The 17,576-nt window shown below is 36.4% G+C and overlaps 1 protein-coding gene across 1 annotated transcript in view; it reads right to left on the minus strand.

The window, feature by feature from the left end:
* Positions 1 to 448: 448 nt before the first annotated feature.
* Positions 449 to 17,576, minus strand: part of DARS1 (aspartyl-tRNA synthetase 1) — a 67,029-nt gene continuing 49,901 nt past the window's right edge. Inside the window, exons 11-16 of the mRNA XM_007129485.4 lie at positions 7,895 to 8,041; positions 6,519 to 6,561; positions 5,051 to 5,131; positions 3,526 to 3,637; positions 3,267 to 3,338; positions 449 to 1,121 (exon numbers count right to left, since the gene is read on the minus strand). Coding sequence (XP_007129547.1) covers positions 1,030 to 1,121; positions 3,267 to 3,338; positions 3,526 to 3,637; positions 5,051 to 5,131; positions 6,519 to 6,561; positions 7,895 to 8,041 — 547 coding nt within the window. The 3' untranslated portion in view covers positions 449 to 1,029. The remainder of the gene's footprint in view (positions 1,122 to 3,266; positions 3,339 to 3,525; positions 3,638 to 5,050; positions 5,132 to 6,518; positions 6,562 to 7,894; positions 8,042 to 17,576) is intronic.

Below are 17,576 nucleotides of genomic sequence, written 5' to 3' on the forward strand. Positions count from 1 at the left end.
TTACATTATTTTGTTCCTCACCATTATGTGTGGTTCACCATGAAATTAACATTAGCATCAACATATTTAAAAATCTAGAGGAAAAGTGTTTCTAACTGTAATTCTTAAAACAGAAATTTCATTTTGGGAGGGAAGTGGGAGTGCATTTTAGTGACATTCACTAAATGCCAGTACCAGTTAAAAACAAAAACAGAAAATTCTGCAATATTTTTTAATCTATGTGAAATAAACTGTTAAAGCAACCCAAGCTTTCAGCTTTCAGAACTGTATCCTTACACCCATCTGAATTTACCTCTTGATTAATACATGTTATGCATATATCAGTTTTCATTTGCTTTTAAGCATTTACATAAACTGGATGTCTATTTTTTTTCTTCTCCCAAATTATAAATGTCAAGAACCAGTTATAAAATCACATTGCCATGAAGTTACACAGAAACAACTATAATTAGCTTTAAAATTTTATTGAAATTCAGGTTTAGATTATTTAACAATTTAATATAATATTATATTGTATATTTTCTAACCAGTATTCTCACCTGCTTTACATGATTTCTGAGCACAATTTTTAAGAATTGATATTTTCTGCCTAATTTTATGATATGCCAATTATACATTCATTAAAATCTCAGATACTCCCCTAAAATTGATCTTACCTCAATGTCAGAATTTAAAAATATAAGACCAAATATTGAAAATGTAAGACATTAATATTGTAGCCACTGCAATATAGAAAAGAAAATTTACACAATATTAACTGTTTAAAATTGCTGTTAACATTTATTGTAGTAATGCAATATATGAACGTTTAACATAACAATATGAATTTTTCTTTAAAATGTTCAACCATTTTCTACTGAAGCATGTCCAAAGTTATAAAAATCTTCTCTTTTAAAGTAACCTATACTGAATTAGTCCAAAAGTAATTGTGGCACTTTGGATAAGACATTTATTTTATTGCATATTTTAAGTACCTAAGGTACAGCCTGATTAATAGCAGGTACTGGAAAGAATAAAAAGCAAGTTTCCTTAAGGAGTAAGTCGTTTGGGATCACGGGGAAACATTGATGTCTGACGAACATTGTGCAAGCCCAAAAACAGCATAGTCACTCGTTCCAACCCTGGAGAAAACAAAATAATCATTAATTCATTTTCTGAAAATCTCCCAGGGTCTTATCTATTGAAAACTACCAAAATAATATCACTGATCAACAAAATGCTTTTCCTTGTTAGGAAGAAAAATGACTTCTATTATTTTGAGTTTAAAATGGAATATTTTGGGTCTGATTCAGAAACAGATGATGCTGTATGTGGGAAGGACTAAATGAGATATTCTTTTTTTTTTTTTTTTTTTTTTTTTTTTGCGGTATGTGGGCCTCTCACTGTTGTGGCCTCTCCCGTCGCGGGGCACAGGCTCCGGACGCGCAGGCTCAGCGGCCATGGCTCACGGGCCCAGCCGCTCCGCGGCATGTGGGATCCTCCCGGACCGGGGCACGAACCCGTGTTGCCTGCATCAGCAGGCGGACTCTCAACCACTGCGCCACCAGGGAAGCCCAGAGATATTCTTAAGCTGTATGGATTCTGTGAAATGTGAACTACAAAAATCTATGTAAATATCCAAAATTTATGATCTAAACAAACAAAAAATATTATATAAGCCTATTATTATTTTTTCAAATGAGACCAGATTTTAATTATGTAGTCCAGGACATCAGTGTAAGATGAGTCATAAACTTGTTCACGGAAGTTTGATTTAATGGAAGTTACCAGAAATTTATTATAATTCAATACACATGAAACATGGTGGTTCCTAGCATAAAAAACTCTATAATACATTATTGTGCTAAATGTTTTGAATGTAGAGGAGTCTGATTTTGACATGTGACTTAAATACTATATTACTGACAAGAATTAAGAACAAGTATCACCTAAGAAACAGAGCAAAACTAGCAAATGAAACTTTTTGTGTGCAATATGATATATCTAGTTCACTGAACTGTAGCAGGCTAATACATCCCACAAAGAAGGCAAGGTCAAAGAATACTTTTATATATCAACAACTTTTAAGTTTAATATATTTAACATCTAAAAGTAATATAAAGAATTAATATTTTTATTTCTATTCCTTACTAAAAAACATCTGCAGACGTAAATTTGAACCTTGTATTATAGTAACCTAACACTAATCAAAAAAAATCACCATATCCCATCTTCCACTCAAATATTAATTAACAAAAATAGGTAGTATTTTGATAACCATTCAAGTGTCTTTCTTCACAAGCACGATGAAAATTTACATTGTCAGTTACAAAAGTTTGTAAAATATCATGCAAAATGCACATCATTCAATATTCTAAGAGAAAATAGTCATAAGTTTCCCAGTGAAATTTAAACTATGTATATATTCAATGTAGCATTGTTTGTAATAACAAAAGGCTGGTAATACCCTACATGTCTATCAATAGGAAGCTGGTTAACAAGATTACCATGCACCCTTTCAATGGATTCTACGTAGTGATTAAAAATGAATGAAAAAGCTCCTTAAGTATTGATAAGGAACAACTTACAAAATATAGTAAGTGAAAAATGCAAGGTATTGAATGGTTTATATAGTATACTACAATTTGTATAAAAAATGTATTTTAAAAAGTGCATGTAGCTTTGCATATGCAAAGATTATCTTTGCAAAGGCAAAGAGGAAACTAGAAACAATAGTTTTCTGTAGGGAGGTGAATGTACACTCTTCTACATGCTTTGAATTTGAAATTTTTGTAAGTATATTACCTGTTTACCAAAAACCCCAAAACAAACAACAGAAAACTTAAAAGAGTTTTTGATACGGACATCCAAAAGTTGAGTAAGTTAAATATTTACTCATTTTCAATCACAGAGCAGCATCTTACATATACTCTAGAAGTGGTTCTAAAAGCCAATGAAATGTTACATTTCAACAAAAACATTTAGCAGCAATCTGAACTAACCTGAGGGAGAGCTTTAATCTGGGCTAATCTGAATGAACTCATGGATACAGAAAGAAAAGAGGATACTCAAAATCAAATTTTCATTTAGTCGTAACTCACTTAAAAAATTCTTATAATTCAAATTTGTATTACACTTAGCACTCATGAACTTATTTGTAAGCAATAACAATATACAGAATTTACTTTTTGGAGTCTAATGCTGAAGAAATTTCATTAGAACTGAATGAACACTTTGACAAATGAAATCTGGGTTAGAAATATTGTCATAATATAAAGAAATATTACCAATGCCTCCACCAGCATGAGGAGGGGCTCCAAAGCGGAAGGAATCAACGTATGCCTTAATTTTCTCCAAATCTACAAAACAAACATAAAAAAACCCCACATAATTTATCATCTTATTTAGCTTAAAAAAATTGCAAAAGCAATTACTATACAATGAAGATTAAAACAAATGACTGTTTCTGAAAAGTCTTTAAAGGGTTTTAAAATTTATTGTTTTCAGAATATACATGGCCCTCCTCAATATATTTAAGTTGTTTACCAATTCCATGATGTAAGGCTCTCTCTGTTAGCAGCTGAGGATCATGTATTCTTTGAGCTCCTGACAGTATTTCTTCTCCTCTCATGAACATATCATAAGAGTTGGACTGTTTCTGCAGGAAAAACAAACAAAAAAATACCACTCAAGTGGCTATCACCCTATCACACATATGTGGAAAAACACCCTTTGTTGCATGAAGAGAAAGTCCATTTTTTCCTACAATTAATGATGGAACCTGCTCCAATAAACATGATTTGTTTTTCTAAAACAGGATTAAACTAGTGAGGGTTGAATAATAAGTTCTTCCTTGCCTCTATCAGATTTTATGTTCCCCTTCTCCCACACCTTCCAACAACAAATCAGAACATTATATCTTCTTTTAAGAAGTAGTGCTGATTCTTATTTCACTTTATCATCTGAAATTTTTAAAGTGTGATACGATTTTGAGATCACTTTTGGAACTTCAAATTATCAACAGGTGTTAGTCTTTTTAACTTTTAAAACGCCATTATTTTAAGGAAAGTAAACTGAACTTCAATTTACCATAGCTCAAACTATTCCTTATCAGGTTTTAACTTACTTTCCTTGTCTTTCAATAAACCAATGGTTCTCAAAGTGTGATTCCTGGACTGGTAGCTTCAGTATTACCTTATCAGAAAAACCAATTATCAAGCCCCACCCCAGACCAACTAATCAGAAAGTCTGGTGATGGGGCCCACCAATCTGTGGTTTAAAAGCCCTCCAAGTGATTCTGATGCCCACTGAAGTTGGGGAACCAGTGCAGAGGAAAAACAATGAAAAGCCACAAGACATTATTTAGATTAACTACCAGGATAGAACGTGCATTCTTAGTTCAAGGTCAATGATAAAATGATTTAGTAAAATCTTCAAATCTATTAATACTATTTGTTGTTTATATAGTGTTACTTCCTCATATATCTTTAAAAATGACACGAGGAACTTCCCTGGTGGCACAGTGGTTAAGAATATGCCTGCCAATGCAGGGGACATGGGTTCGAGCCCTGGCCCAGGAAGATCCCACATGCCGCGGAGCAACTAAGCCTGTGTGCCACAACTACTGAGCACCTGCGCCACAACTACTGAAGCCTGTGCGCCTAGAGCCCGTGTTCTGCAACAAGAGAAGCCACCACGAGAAGCCCACGCACTGCAACAAAGAGTAGCCCCCGCTCGCTGCAACTAGAGAAAAGCCCGCGCACAGCAAAGAAGACCCAACACAGCCCCCCCACAAAAAAAATAATAATAATAAATTAAAAAAAGAAACACATGAAAATGATTTTTAATACAGGTTCTGGGGACTAATTTGCTAGAATATTCAAATTTCACAGTATCATTTTGACCTGACTGACAGAAACTAGTAGCAACACATATAAAAACGTGTCCATCAAAACTGCAAGTTACTAATGAAAACCATTATTCCCACTGTACAACGTGACACAGTGACAATAAGTGACAATAAAGTTTTCCATCTTCCCCCAAACAGGTTATTTAAAATCAAATTACTTACAGGATTTCTTGGGTCAGGCATGGTATAGAAAGGTCTTACAGCCAATGGATATTTATCAAGAATATAAAAATCTGTATCATACTATAAAAAGAATAAATATGATTAAAACAGATTTTTAAGAAGTTTAATGCAAGTAAAAAGAAGGCTACCATTTCAATTAACTGTCTTTTTTTATACATAAGTTTTGTTCTTCAAAATTACTGTAATTACACTCTATATACAATAACTATTCTGCTTCTTTCAAGTAATACCTGTATCCTACAGTATTTTGCCATGATGTTATAAATTCTTTCAATATACTTAATTTTTAGGAGTTGTTGACTATTCGATCATAGTTTAAATGTGCATTTTTCGTTTTCTTTTTTTGGACATGTTATCTCTTTCCAATTTCTCCTCCACTGAAAATTATGCTATGATAAACTTCTTTGATTTTCATTTTTTTGCATTGCAATTCTAGCTCATTTAGTTTTTCAGATGCATTTTATAACTATTTTTGTTAAATTATCCCAAATCTCATTGGGTTTTACAAAAACTACATTAAATCTATAAATTATTTTGGGAAAAACTGACATCTTTTATTATATTCATCTTAAAAAAACCTTGATTATTCCCCCCAATAATTTAAATTTTCACTTAGATATCTAGTATTTTAGATACTAATTTGGTAGTTTTTCTCAGATGAAAACTACAATTGAAATAAATAACATTAACATGAAATTATGACACTTTTGTTAGAAAGAATATGTGACCTACATTTAGTTAAAAAGAAACCAGTCACGTTTCAACTGTTTTGATGTTAAACATTTTTCCTAAAACTGGAGCATAGAGAGAATGTCAACAGAGCTGACAAATTAGAAATGGCCCACTGAAACATCATTTTAAAGGTATAAACTCAGTACTATGCAGTTTCACAAACAGGCTAGTTCCCCAGTCAGTTGAACAGTTTTGAGTGCAACCAGCAGGAGGAGCTCAAGGACTGCTTTTATTCAATTACACAATTTTCTTAATTTCTTTAAAGATCACACTAAGTTTAGCTTTTCTCTTTGGAATTTTAGAAAATGAGATAGGAAAGTAGCTTTCATGTAAGAGGCATAAAGGAAATTCATTCACCCTCTAGTCCCATGAATTAGCAAGAGTAGTCAGGGAAGACCATTTCTAAATAATTTAAAATCATCTTGAGGTCCTCTCTAACTAATCTGACAATCAGACCTAGACATCACTTTTAGAGGTACCTCAGTACAACTTATACAAAAATCAAATACTGAGCTAATCATACCATTTGGGCAAAGCCTGTCTGAATACTTTTTATTTTTCTAAGAATTAAAAAAAATATATTATCCCCCTTGGTTTTTATTTATTCTAGAATATTACCATTCTAGGAAGATTAGCCCCCCTTGCAACTGTTCTCTAGTTCCAGGGTATGTTTCAAATTTATAAAAAGAAATCCAGCATGTACAAGAGTCCTTACCTTTTCCTTTACCAAACGACCCAACAGTTTTTCATTTGGTGTACTGAAAAAGAAACAGGAAATCAGATGTGTGAAGATCAAATAGCAACTTAAAAGAGTTTTAAGTTAATAAGGAACCTCTTCTATTTGAAGTTCTCAAAGGATAAAAAATTTAGCCAAAATACATAGTTGTCTACTCTGCTCCTTTTTAAAGAGGCGACTACTACTGGAAACCACTTATGAGTGTACCAGCACCTACCTGGTACAGTTAGTAGGTGCTGCTCAATAATATTTAAATAAAAGTATAAATAGAATTTAGCAATTCACTGATTCAGAAATAGCATGGATGAAGTAGTTTCCTGCAATCACAGATAATGAAAGTTAACTACACCAACATAGGCTTCTCTTGCCATTAAATGGTTCTACTTCAAAACGGTCTTTCCTTTTTTATTCTTTATCAAAGATTTATATAACAAAAATCAGTATTTCCAAGTAAAATGTAGCAGTGTATATATAAACCAATTACATTTCTATAGCCAGGACTTTGCTACTTTAAGTTCTATCCTATTTAAGAAAAATTTCCAAAATACTTACAAAAATATTATCCAACTTAATTATAGAATTTATGGTTTTCCTTAAAATGTCATCTAGCAATGTACAGGATGATTAAAACAATATATATACGTATGTGTACACACACACACACATATATTTGTGAAACAAATAAAAGTAAATGAAGGGTTTTGGGTGAAATATGTTTTTAATAAAACCCTAAAAAAAATAATAACCCTCTCTTCCTTCCTATATTGATATGAATTATTGTGTTGGCTTAAATATTTTAACTTAAGAACCCTTGAATAAAACATAAGTAGACAGAAATCTCCAATCTTTATTAAACTATATAATTAATTTCAAAATTATAAATTGTTTGATCTGAATTTAGATAATATAATACAGTTATATCAAAGATCAGTGACTTGTATAACTTTAGAGATCTTTAAAAGTTTCGTACCCTAATACTGTATGGGGACAGATTTAGGCTGTTGTCTATCCCCTGTAACACCACTGATTTAGAAAGAGAGTTCACATATTAGATGATAAAATCACAGGCAAAAGGCCCTATTATTTTCTTTAAAGCGTTACAAATATGAAGCAGGGGGAAAATGCACAAAAATGGTGTTTATAAACAAAAATATTGACGCTTCGGCAAACCACATTAAACATAACATTTTATTTCAGATCACACATTGAACAAAACAAGCATCATACTATATACCAAAATTAATAAAATTGAAGTTTATCAACTGGGTGAAAAAAACATCATTCATCAATATATTTATTCTTTTGTATCTTAAATCTAATTACTAAAGTTTTAAAAATCACAAAGACAAACAAACCTTAGATCTTCTTCATCTCCCATTTCAATTCCGGCTTCCCTAAGCATAGCTAATGCTTCACAATACTCTAGTCTTAAAGTTGGCTCCAAAAATTTGAATGGCTCACATGGGAACTGTTTATTCACCGTCTGAATTTCAGTTTGAAACCTATTTGTACAATGATTAAGAGTTAATAAAAATGTGTGAAATAAACGTTTTCCCCACATGAGGTCACTGTGGCAATACGTAAATATAAAAAAAGTTTTTAACCAATACTGGTGAAATAAGGAACATACAGCTTTTTTTCTTCCACACTCTCCATACACATTTTTTTCTTAAACAAAGAAGCAACATTTTTAACATTTCATTGGAGTTATTATATGTGCAGTGATGAGGAAAGGGCAACTTGAACAGGTTCTGGGGTAGAAACATGCCCTTTCCAGCTGAACCTGCTCATTGCCACAGATCTCCTAGTTGTCCGGGGAGCCTGTACTCAAAGCGGCCAGTTGACATGGACCCAAGAGCCTATATACTGTTAGTTCCATGGTCCCACTGATAACAATTTTGAATTCAGAGATAACTCAAAAGGAAATGCTTTTAGAGCAAAGCTCTTTCATGTAAAATCAGCCTCAGTATAGAAATTGCCTCAGGGACTTTTAGGCTCTTCAGTAGTAGAAACAGCAGCTAAGAAAAAATATCTGGTAGGTATTGAATATCTGTTTATGTCACATAAAATCATTCTTTGAAACAGTGTATGCACCGGAAAAAAACTGTTATCAAGAAATTAAGTTAGGGGCTTCCCTGGTGGCGCAGTGGTTGAGAGTCCGCCTGCCGATGCAGGGGACACGGGTTCGTGCCCCGGTCCGGGAAGATCCCACATGCTGCGGAGCGGCTAGGCCTGTGAGCCATGGCCACTGAGCCTGCGCGTCCAGAGCCTGTGCTCCGCAGCGGGAGAGGCCACAACAGTGAGAGGCCCGCGTAACCGCAAAAAAAAAAAAAAAAAAAAAAAAAAATTAAGTTAAATAAGAAATTTAAATACTTAAAAAATATTTAACACCATTTCTCAATCTCATTTGTCATCCCAGTGGCATTAAAGGCTAAAAAACTTTCTTTATAATTCATATCAGCTCACATTGTTAGAAACATAAAATACCCATTTTATGAGGCATTAAAAAAATCTGACTTTTTAATACTTTAATAACACTTGTTATCATCAAGGAAGACCAAATTAATGAACACTTATCTTTCCCCATTCCCATTATACTATAAGTTTGTTTAGGAGAGTGCCTATTTCTTTCTCATTTTAATAATCACTATGGTATGTTTATTGTCTACCTTCTAAACAGGAGGCACAAGACAAATGTTTACTGCACTAAACTGCTGCTGTGGAAGATGGTAGGATTAAAAAGGTATATTTTTACTAAAGTATTTATGGGTGAAATGATAGCTGAGGTTTGCTTCAAAATAAGAGGGCAGGGCTTCCCTGGTGGCGCAGTGGTTGAGAGTCCGCCTGGCGATGCAGGGCACGCGGGTTCGTGCCCCGGCCCGGGAGGATCCCGCATGCTGCGGAGTGGCTGGGCCTGTGAGCCATGGCCGCTGAGCCTGCGCGTCCAGAGCCTGTGCTCTGCAACGGGAGAGACCACAACAGTGGGAGGCCTGTGTACCGGAAAAAAAAAAAAAAAATAAGAGGGCAGGGGGGAAATGGGTAAAACAAAATTGGCCATGGATTGACAATGGTTGAAATTGGGTGATGAGTATACGGGGTTTCATTAGGCTAGTCTATCTACTTTTGTAAGAGATTTAGAATTTTCCATGATTAACAGAATTGAAAAAAGTATATTTACATTCTATGAAAACAGTAGAAATAAAAACACTACTACTTCCTGATTAGTCTTAAAGTTTTAATGGAAATAATAAACTTTAGCCATTGATTTATTCAAATCTTGATATAAGTAAGGTTAAGATGACCCCAATAATTAATTTTTAAATTGCTTTGCTTTGGATATTAACCCCTATTCATGTTAATCAATGGTAATACAAAAATATGAATATCAATATTTTAACACATTATTGACCAGAGATGTATTCATATGTCTTTTGTTACCTGAATGTCATTGACCAGAGATGTATCAATACATTTTTAGAGAGTGATACAATTAACATCACCGTGCAAAGTTGTTAGAGCTTAAAATTGATCAAGGACAGCTTATGATTGTCATTATCATTCACATTTTGCTCCATTAGGTTTTTGTTCCAACCTTGTGTATATTATAAATGCAAGTTTATTACCATAAAAATTTCAAAAATGATGCATCACGAAATTTTGAGTGAAGAATTTTTCAGTGAATTTTATGCAGATACTTTTTCTGATTGTCTAGTGTCTCAGAAGACGACAGTTCTTCAGAATGTAGTTCTGATTTAGACAATGTGAATATCAGACCAACAAAAAGACAAAAAACCTTAGTGATTGATTCTGATAAGGAAAGTGAAAATGAAACTCAAGGTGCTAGAGAATGCTCCTTTGCTTCTACAGAAGAGTGGATTGAAGACAACATTTCACGAAAATTAGAAGGTTTTACAGATGTGTTAGATGCAACTATTAATGTAGTGAAATAACAATTTTTGGTAACAACTTTTTCAAGCTGGTTGCTTCTCAAACAAACTTGTATCGTACACAGAATGAAAAATCATATAAAAAGTATGATAAGGCTTTAAAATGGACAGATGTAACCAATAGTGACATGATGAAGTTTCTTGGATTAATAATTTTGATGGGACAAATAAGAAAGTCACACTGGAAAGCATATTGGTTGACTGATCCCTTACTTGAAACACCTATCTTTCCAAAGATTATGACAAGAAGAAGGTTCGAACAAATAATGACATTTCTTCACTTTAACAATAACTTGGAAACTCTACTTCCTGCAGACAGAATTTCAAAAGTTAAAACTTTTTTGGATTATTTTCTACCAAAATTTCAATTGATCTATATACCCAAACAAGAGCTATCACTTGAGGAGGCAATGATAAAGTGGATAGGATGACTCAGATTCAAAACCTATAATCACGGAAAACTTACAAAATATGGAACGTTGGTCAGGATGGTTAGCAAAAGTGAAACTGGATATATATGCAACCTTGCGATTTACATGGGTGAAGGAAAGAAACTGCAAGAAACTATTATCAGTCCTACAATCACCTTGGTTCATGGCACCATATTTACCAAGACAATTATTAAAACAGTGTGTCCACATCTGAAATATTGTTGAAAAATAAAACCAGAGTTTGTGGGATTATAAGAGAGAATCGTGGTCTACCAAACCAATTAAAGGAGAAATCTAAAAATCTACAGGGGGAGAAATGACATTCTTACGGATGGGAGAAGTGATTCTTCTTACGGAAAGACAAGAGGCTAGCCCACACGGTGACAACTATTCATGATGCCTCCACAGCATCTATAGGAAAGGAAGACAGGAGGACTGGCCATCAGATAACTAAGCCCACCTGAATATTAGAGTATAATAAATATATTAAAGGAGTTGATCAATCCAGTCAGTATCTGGCAAACTTCAATATCCTCTGGAAAACTCAAAAATGGTATAAGAAAGTGGATTTCTATTTGAGTAATTGTGGTTTACTCAATGCATTTAAAATTAATTGTAGCATTAATGCACAGAATAAAATGACTAACAAGCAGTTTTTGTTAGCAGTAGCTAGAGAATGGGTAAGTGACCATTCTGGTGAATGCAGTGGTAGTCCTGCACCTAGTCTTTCTTGTGGCATTTCTTTCTTTTTTTTTTTTTTTTTTTTTTGCAGTACGCGGGCCTCTCTCCCAGACCGGGGCACGAACCCACGTCCCCTGCATCGGCAGGCAGACTCCCAACCACTGCGCCACCAGGGAAGCCCCTCTTGTGGCATTTCTAAAAGAGCCCCCCACAAAGATCTACCTTGTTGACTATCAGGTAAAAGCACATATTCTAGAGGAAATAATACCCACAGGACTAAAAAAAAAAATGCCGCCAGGAAGTGTAGAGTCTGCTCTTCCAGGGGAAAGTGCAGTGAAACACAGTATATTTGTAATAGATGTTCTGTTCCCCTGCACAGAGTTGACTGCTATACTGCCTATCACACTCTAATGAAATATTAGAATGCTTTAGTAAGACATGTACAAAGTTTCAAATAAATACATTAAGTGCAGGGCTTCCCTTGTGGCAGAGTGGTTAAGAATCCACCTGCCAAGGCAGGGGACACGGGTTTGAGCCCTGGTCCGGGAAGATCCCACATGCTGTGGAGCAACTAATAAGCCCGTGCACCACAACTACTGAGCCTGTGCTCTGAGCCTGCGAGCCACAGCTACTGAAGCCTGCACACCTAGAGCCCATGCTCTGCAACAAGAGAAGCCACTGCAGTGAGAAGCCTGTGCACTGCAACGAAGAGTAGCCCCCGCTTGCTCCAACTAGAGGAAGCCCGTGCACGGCAACAAAGACCCAACTCAGCCAAAAATAAACAAATAAATTTATTTTAAAAAGTACATTAAGGGCTTCCCTGGTGGCGCAGTGGTTGAGAGTCCGCCTGCCGATGCAAGGGACACGGGTTCGTGCCCCGGTCCGGGAAGATCCCACATGCCGCGGAGCGGGTAGGCCTGTGAGCCATGGCCGCTGAGCCTGCGCGTCCAGAGCCTGTGTCCCGCAACGGGAGAGGCCACAACAGTGAGAGGCCCACGCCGGGAAGATCCCACATGCCGCGGAGCGGCTAGGCCTGTGAGCCATGGCCGCTGAGCCTGTGCGTCCGGAGCCTGTGCTCCGCAGCGGAAGAGGCCACAACAGTGAGAGGCCCGCGTACCACAAAAAAAAAAAAAAAAGTACATTAAGTGCAAAAAAAGTTGATATTTACTCAAACGTGGGTGTTTCAATATTCACTTACATAACAAATCGCTGGCCACAGGCGTTCGTTTCTGTAAAAATCCCGGAGTCAATAATGTGTTAAAATACCTTTTATATTCTTCTGTGAGAGATAGGTACTAACGATAAACAGGAAAGGGATAGGACAAAAGCCAGATAACCCAGTTTACAACTGACATAGAAACTTGAAATTCCTAAATGCTATATAGAAGATAGAAAGAAGGCTTTTATTTCCAAGTTGCCATGTTAAGTCTACTGATAAAGCTCAGTGATAATGGTGTCTGAATCTCTAATTTGTAAGTAGAGATTTGATTTTAATCCCAAGAGCCCAATTCATGCTTGGTCTGTTGTTACAAAAACCAAAGTGGAAATTTCATATTCCAATATTAAGTAGCGAAGATGTCAATACCTAAAATAAATGAGTTTCACAAACCTCCTTGAATTATAAATGTAAAAAGAAAATGAGAAAAGCTCTATTCCTTCATTATAGTTTCAAAAGATATTTTGTTTTATGGGGAAACATCTGTCGTTTTGTTGACTATCTGAATGAAAGTTGCTTAAAATAAACTCTGTTGAAATGTTTCAGAGAACAAAAGTTAAAAGAAAAGGCTGGGAGGAGTGGCCAAGATCATAGAGTAGGAAGACCTTGAATTCACCTCCTCCCATGGGCACACCAAAATAACTATTTACAGACCAACTATCGATGAGAACAACCAGAAGACTAGCAGAAGAGATCTTCTACAACCAAAGATATAAAGAAGGAACCACAAAGAGAGGGGTAGGAAGGGCAGAGATGTGGCATAATCAACAACCATACCCCCAACGTAGGCAACCAACAAATGGGAGGATAATCACAACTGCAGAAATTCCCCCCAAGGAGTGAGAGGTCTGAGTCCTATATCGGGTTCCCCAGGCTGGGGATCCTGCACCAGGAAGACAAGCCCACTAGAATGTCTGGCTGTGAAGGCCAGTGGAGCTTGCATTTGGGAGAACTGAAGCCCCACAGGAAACAGAAAATCCACTTCAAGGGTGCATGTAAAATCTCTCATGCTCCGAGACCTGGGGCAGAAGTGGTAATCTGAAAGGAGACAGGGTCAGACCCACTTGCTCATCTTGGAGAGTCTCCTAAACAAGCAGAAGGCAACTGGGACTCACCCTGGGACACCGATGTTAGCAGCAACCTTTTTTGGGAGCTCATTCTATCGTGAGGACACTGGTGCTGGCAAGCACCATTTTGGAATCCTCCCTCTGGCCTGTTAGCGCAGGGACCAGGCCCGGCCCACCAGCCAGTCAGCACTAGTCCTGGGAAGCCCCAGGCCAAGCAGCCAACCACACAAGGATAAAGCCCCATATACCAGCAGGCCAGTAGTAGCCATAGACTCCTTTCCTCCCAAGCCCCCAGCCACCCTAGGATCTGGCCCTGCCCACAAGAGGGCCCAGGATTAGGCCCTGCCAAATAGTGGGCCAGCACCAATCCTGGGACCTGTGCTGCCCACCAGTAACCAGCAGGCTCTGCACTAGGCAGCGCTTGGCAACCAACTGGGCTAGGGGCCAGCCAAGCCTACCAGCATGCCCACAGAAGTCAGCCCTGCCATAACAGAAGGGCCTACACAGCTCATACAGCAGGCACCCCCTAGAGCATATCGCTCTGGTGAACAGAGGTGAGTGTGCTGCTGGGCCCTATACGATGTCTCCTACATAGGGCCACTTCTCCAAGATCAGGAAATATAATCGACCTACCTAATACACAGAAATAAAAACAGAGAATCAGGCAAAATAAGGTGACACTGGAATATTTTCAAAACAAAGGAACAAGATAAAACCCCAGAAGAAGAGCTAAGTGAAGTGGAGATAAGCAATTTACCCAAAAAAGAGTTCAAGGTAGGGAATTCCCTGGTGGTGGTCCAATGGTTAGGACTTGGTGCTTTGCAGCGTGACAAAAAAAAAAAATCAAGGTAATGGTCATAAAGATGCTCAATTCACTTGAGAGAAGAATGGATAAACACAATGAGAAGTTTAACAGAGTTATTAAATATAAAGAAGAACCAAACAGAGATGAAGAATATAGTAACAAATAAATACACTAGAAGGAATCAAGAGTAGATTAGATGATACAGAGGAACAAATTAGTGAACTGGAAGACAAAGTAGTCTAAACCACTCAAGTTGAACAGAAAAAAAGAAAGAAGAATCTAAAATAATGAGGACAGTTTAAGTGACCTCTGGGACAACATCAAGCACACTAACATTCACATTATAGGGGTCCCAGAAGGAGAAAAAAGTGGCAGAGAATGCATTTGAAGACACAATAGCAGAAAACTTCCCTAACCTTGGAAAGGAAACAGATATCCAGGTCCACGAAGTACAGAGTCCCAAATAAGACCAACCCAAAGAGGTCCACACCAAGTCACAGTGTAATTAGGCAAAAATTAAAGATAGAGAATATTAAAAGCAGCAAGGGAAAAGTAACTAGATATATACAAAGGAACTCCTATAAAACTGTCAGCTGACTTTTCAGCAGAAACTTTGTAGGCCAGAAGGGAATGGAACCATATATTTAAAGTAATTGAAGTTAATAAACCTACAATCAAGAATACTCAAAAAAAAAAAAGGGCTTCCCTGGTGGCACAGTGATTGAGAGTCCGCCTGCCGATGCACGGGACACGGGTTCGTGCCCTGGTCGGGGAAGATCCCACATGCCGCAGACCGGCTAGGCCCGTAAGCCATGGCCGCTGACCCGCGTGCTCCGCAACGGGAGAGGACACAACAGTGAGAGGCCCATGTACTGCAAAAAAAAAAAAAAAAAGAATACTCTATCTGGCAAGGGAGGCTATCATTCAAATTTAAAGGAATGATAAAGTGTTTTACAGACAAGCAAAAGCTAAGAGTTCAGCACCATTAAACTGGCTTTGTAAGAAATGTTAAAGGGACTTCTCAAAGTGGGGAAAGAAAGGCCACAACTAGGGAATTCTCTGGCGGTCCAGTGGTTAAGACTCCACACTTCCACTGTGGGGGCCTGGGTTCAATCCCTGGTCAGGGAAGTAAGGTACTGCAAGCTGCACAGAGCAGCCAAAAACAAACAATCAAAAGGCCACAACTAGAAATAGGAAAATTACAAAGAAAAAAATCTCATTGGTAAAGGCAAATATATGGTAAAGGTAGTAGATCAACCACATATAAGGCTAGCAGGAAGGTTAAAAGACAAAAGTAGTAAAATCATCTATATCCGCAATAAGTAGTTAAGAAATACACAAAATAAAAAGACATAAGATATGATGTCAAAAACATTAAATGTGGGGGAGGAGAGTAAAAACACAGGGTTGTTAAAATGCATTTGAACTTGAGAGATCATCAACTTAAAATAATAATGTATGTACATAGGTTGCTATATATAAACCTCATGGTAACCATAAGCCAAAAATCTGTAACAGATACACACACACAAAAGAGAAAGGAATTCATATTAACACTAAAGATAGTCATCAAATCACAGGGAAGAAGAAAGCAAAAAGAAGAACAAAATAGAAATACAAAAACAACCCGAAAGCAAGTCACAAAATGGCAGTAAGAACATACCTATCAATAATTACTTTGAATGTAAATGGACTAAATGCTCCAATCAAAAGACACAGAGTGGCTGAATGGATAAAAAAACAAGACCCAAAATATGCTGCTTCCAAGACTCACTTCACATCTAAAGACACACTCAGACTGAAAGTGAGGGGATGGAAAAAAGTATTCCATGCAAATGGAAATGAGAAGGACATTACATAACGATAAAGGGATCAATCCAACAAGAAGATCTAACAATTATAAATATATATGCATACAACATAGGAGCACCTAAATACATAAAGCAAGTATTAACAAACATAAGGGAGAAATTGACAATAACACAAAACAGTAGGGGACTTTAACACCCCACTTACATCACTAGACAGATCACCCAGACAGAAAATCAGTAAGGAAACACTGGCCTTAAATGACACATTAGACCAAATCGACTTAAGAATAGATGTATATATATATAGAACATTTCATCCAAAAGTAGCAGAATGCACATTATTTTCAAGTACACATGGAACATTCTCCAGGATACATCACATGGTAGGCCACAAAACAAGTCTCAGTAAATTTAAGAAGATTAAATTTCTATCAAGCATTTTTTTCTGACCACATGCAATGAGACTAGAAATCAACTACAAGAAAAAAACCTGCAAAAAACACTAATACATAGAGGCTTAACAATATGGTTCTCAACAACCAATGGGTTACAGAAGATATGAAAGAGGAAATAAAAAAATACCTGGAGACAAATGAAAATGAAAACACATCAATCCAAAATCTACAGAATGCAGCCAAAGTAGTTCTAAGAGGGAAGTTTATAGCGATACAAGCCTACCTCAGGAAATAAGAAAAATCTTAAACAAGCTAAACTTAGACATGAAGAAATTAGAAACAAGCAAAACCCAAGGTTACTATATGGAAAAAAGTAATAATGATCAGAGTGAAAAATAAATGAATTAGAGACTTTAAAAAAAAAGGAAAGATCAATGAAATTAAGAGATGGTTCTCTGAGAAGATAAAATTGATAAAACTTTAGCCAGACTCATCAAGAAAAAAAGAGAACCCAAATCAATATCATCAGAAATGAAAAAGAAGTTACAATCGACACCACAGAAATACAAAGGATCGTAAGAGATTACTATGAAGAGCTATATGCCAATAAAATGAACAACCTAGAAGAAATGGACAAACTCCTAGAGATATAAAATCTCCCAAGACTTAATCAGGAAGAAACAG

The sequence above is a fragment of the Physeter macrocephalus genome, chromosome 2 (assembly GCF_002837175.3).
Source record: "Physeter macrocephalus isolate SW-GA chromosome 2, ASM283717v5, whole genome shotgun sequence".
NCBI lineage: Eukaryota > Metazoa > Chordata > Mammalia > Artiodactyla > Physeteridae > Physeter > Physeter macrocephalus.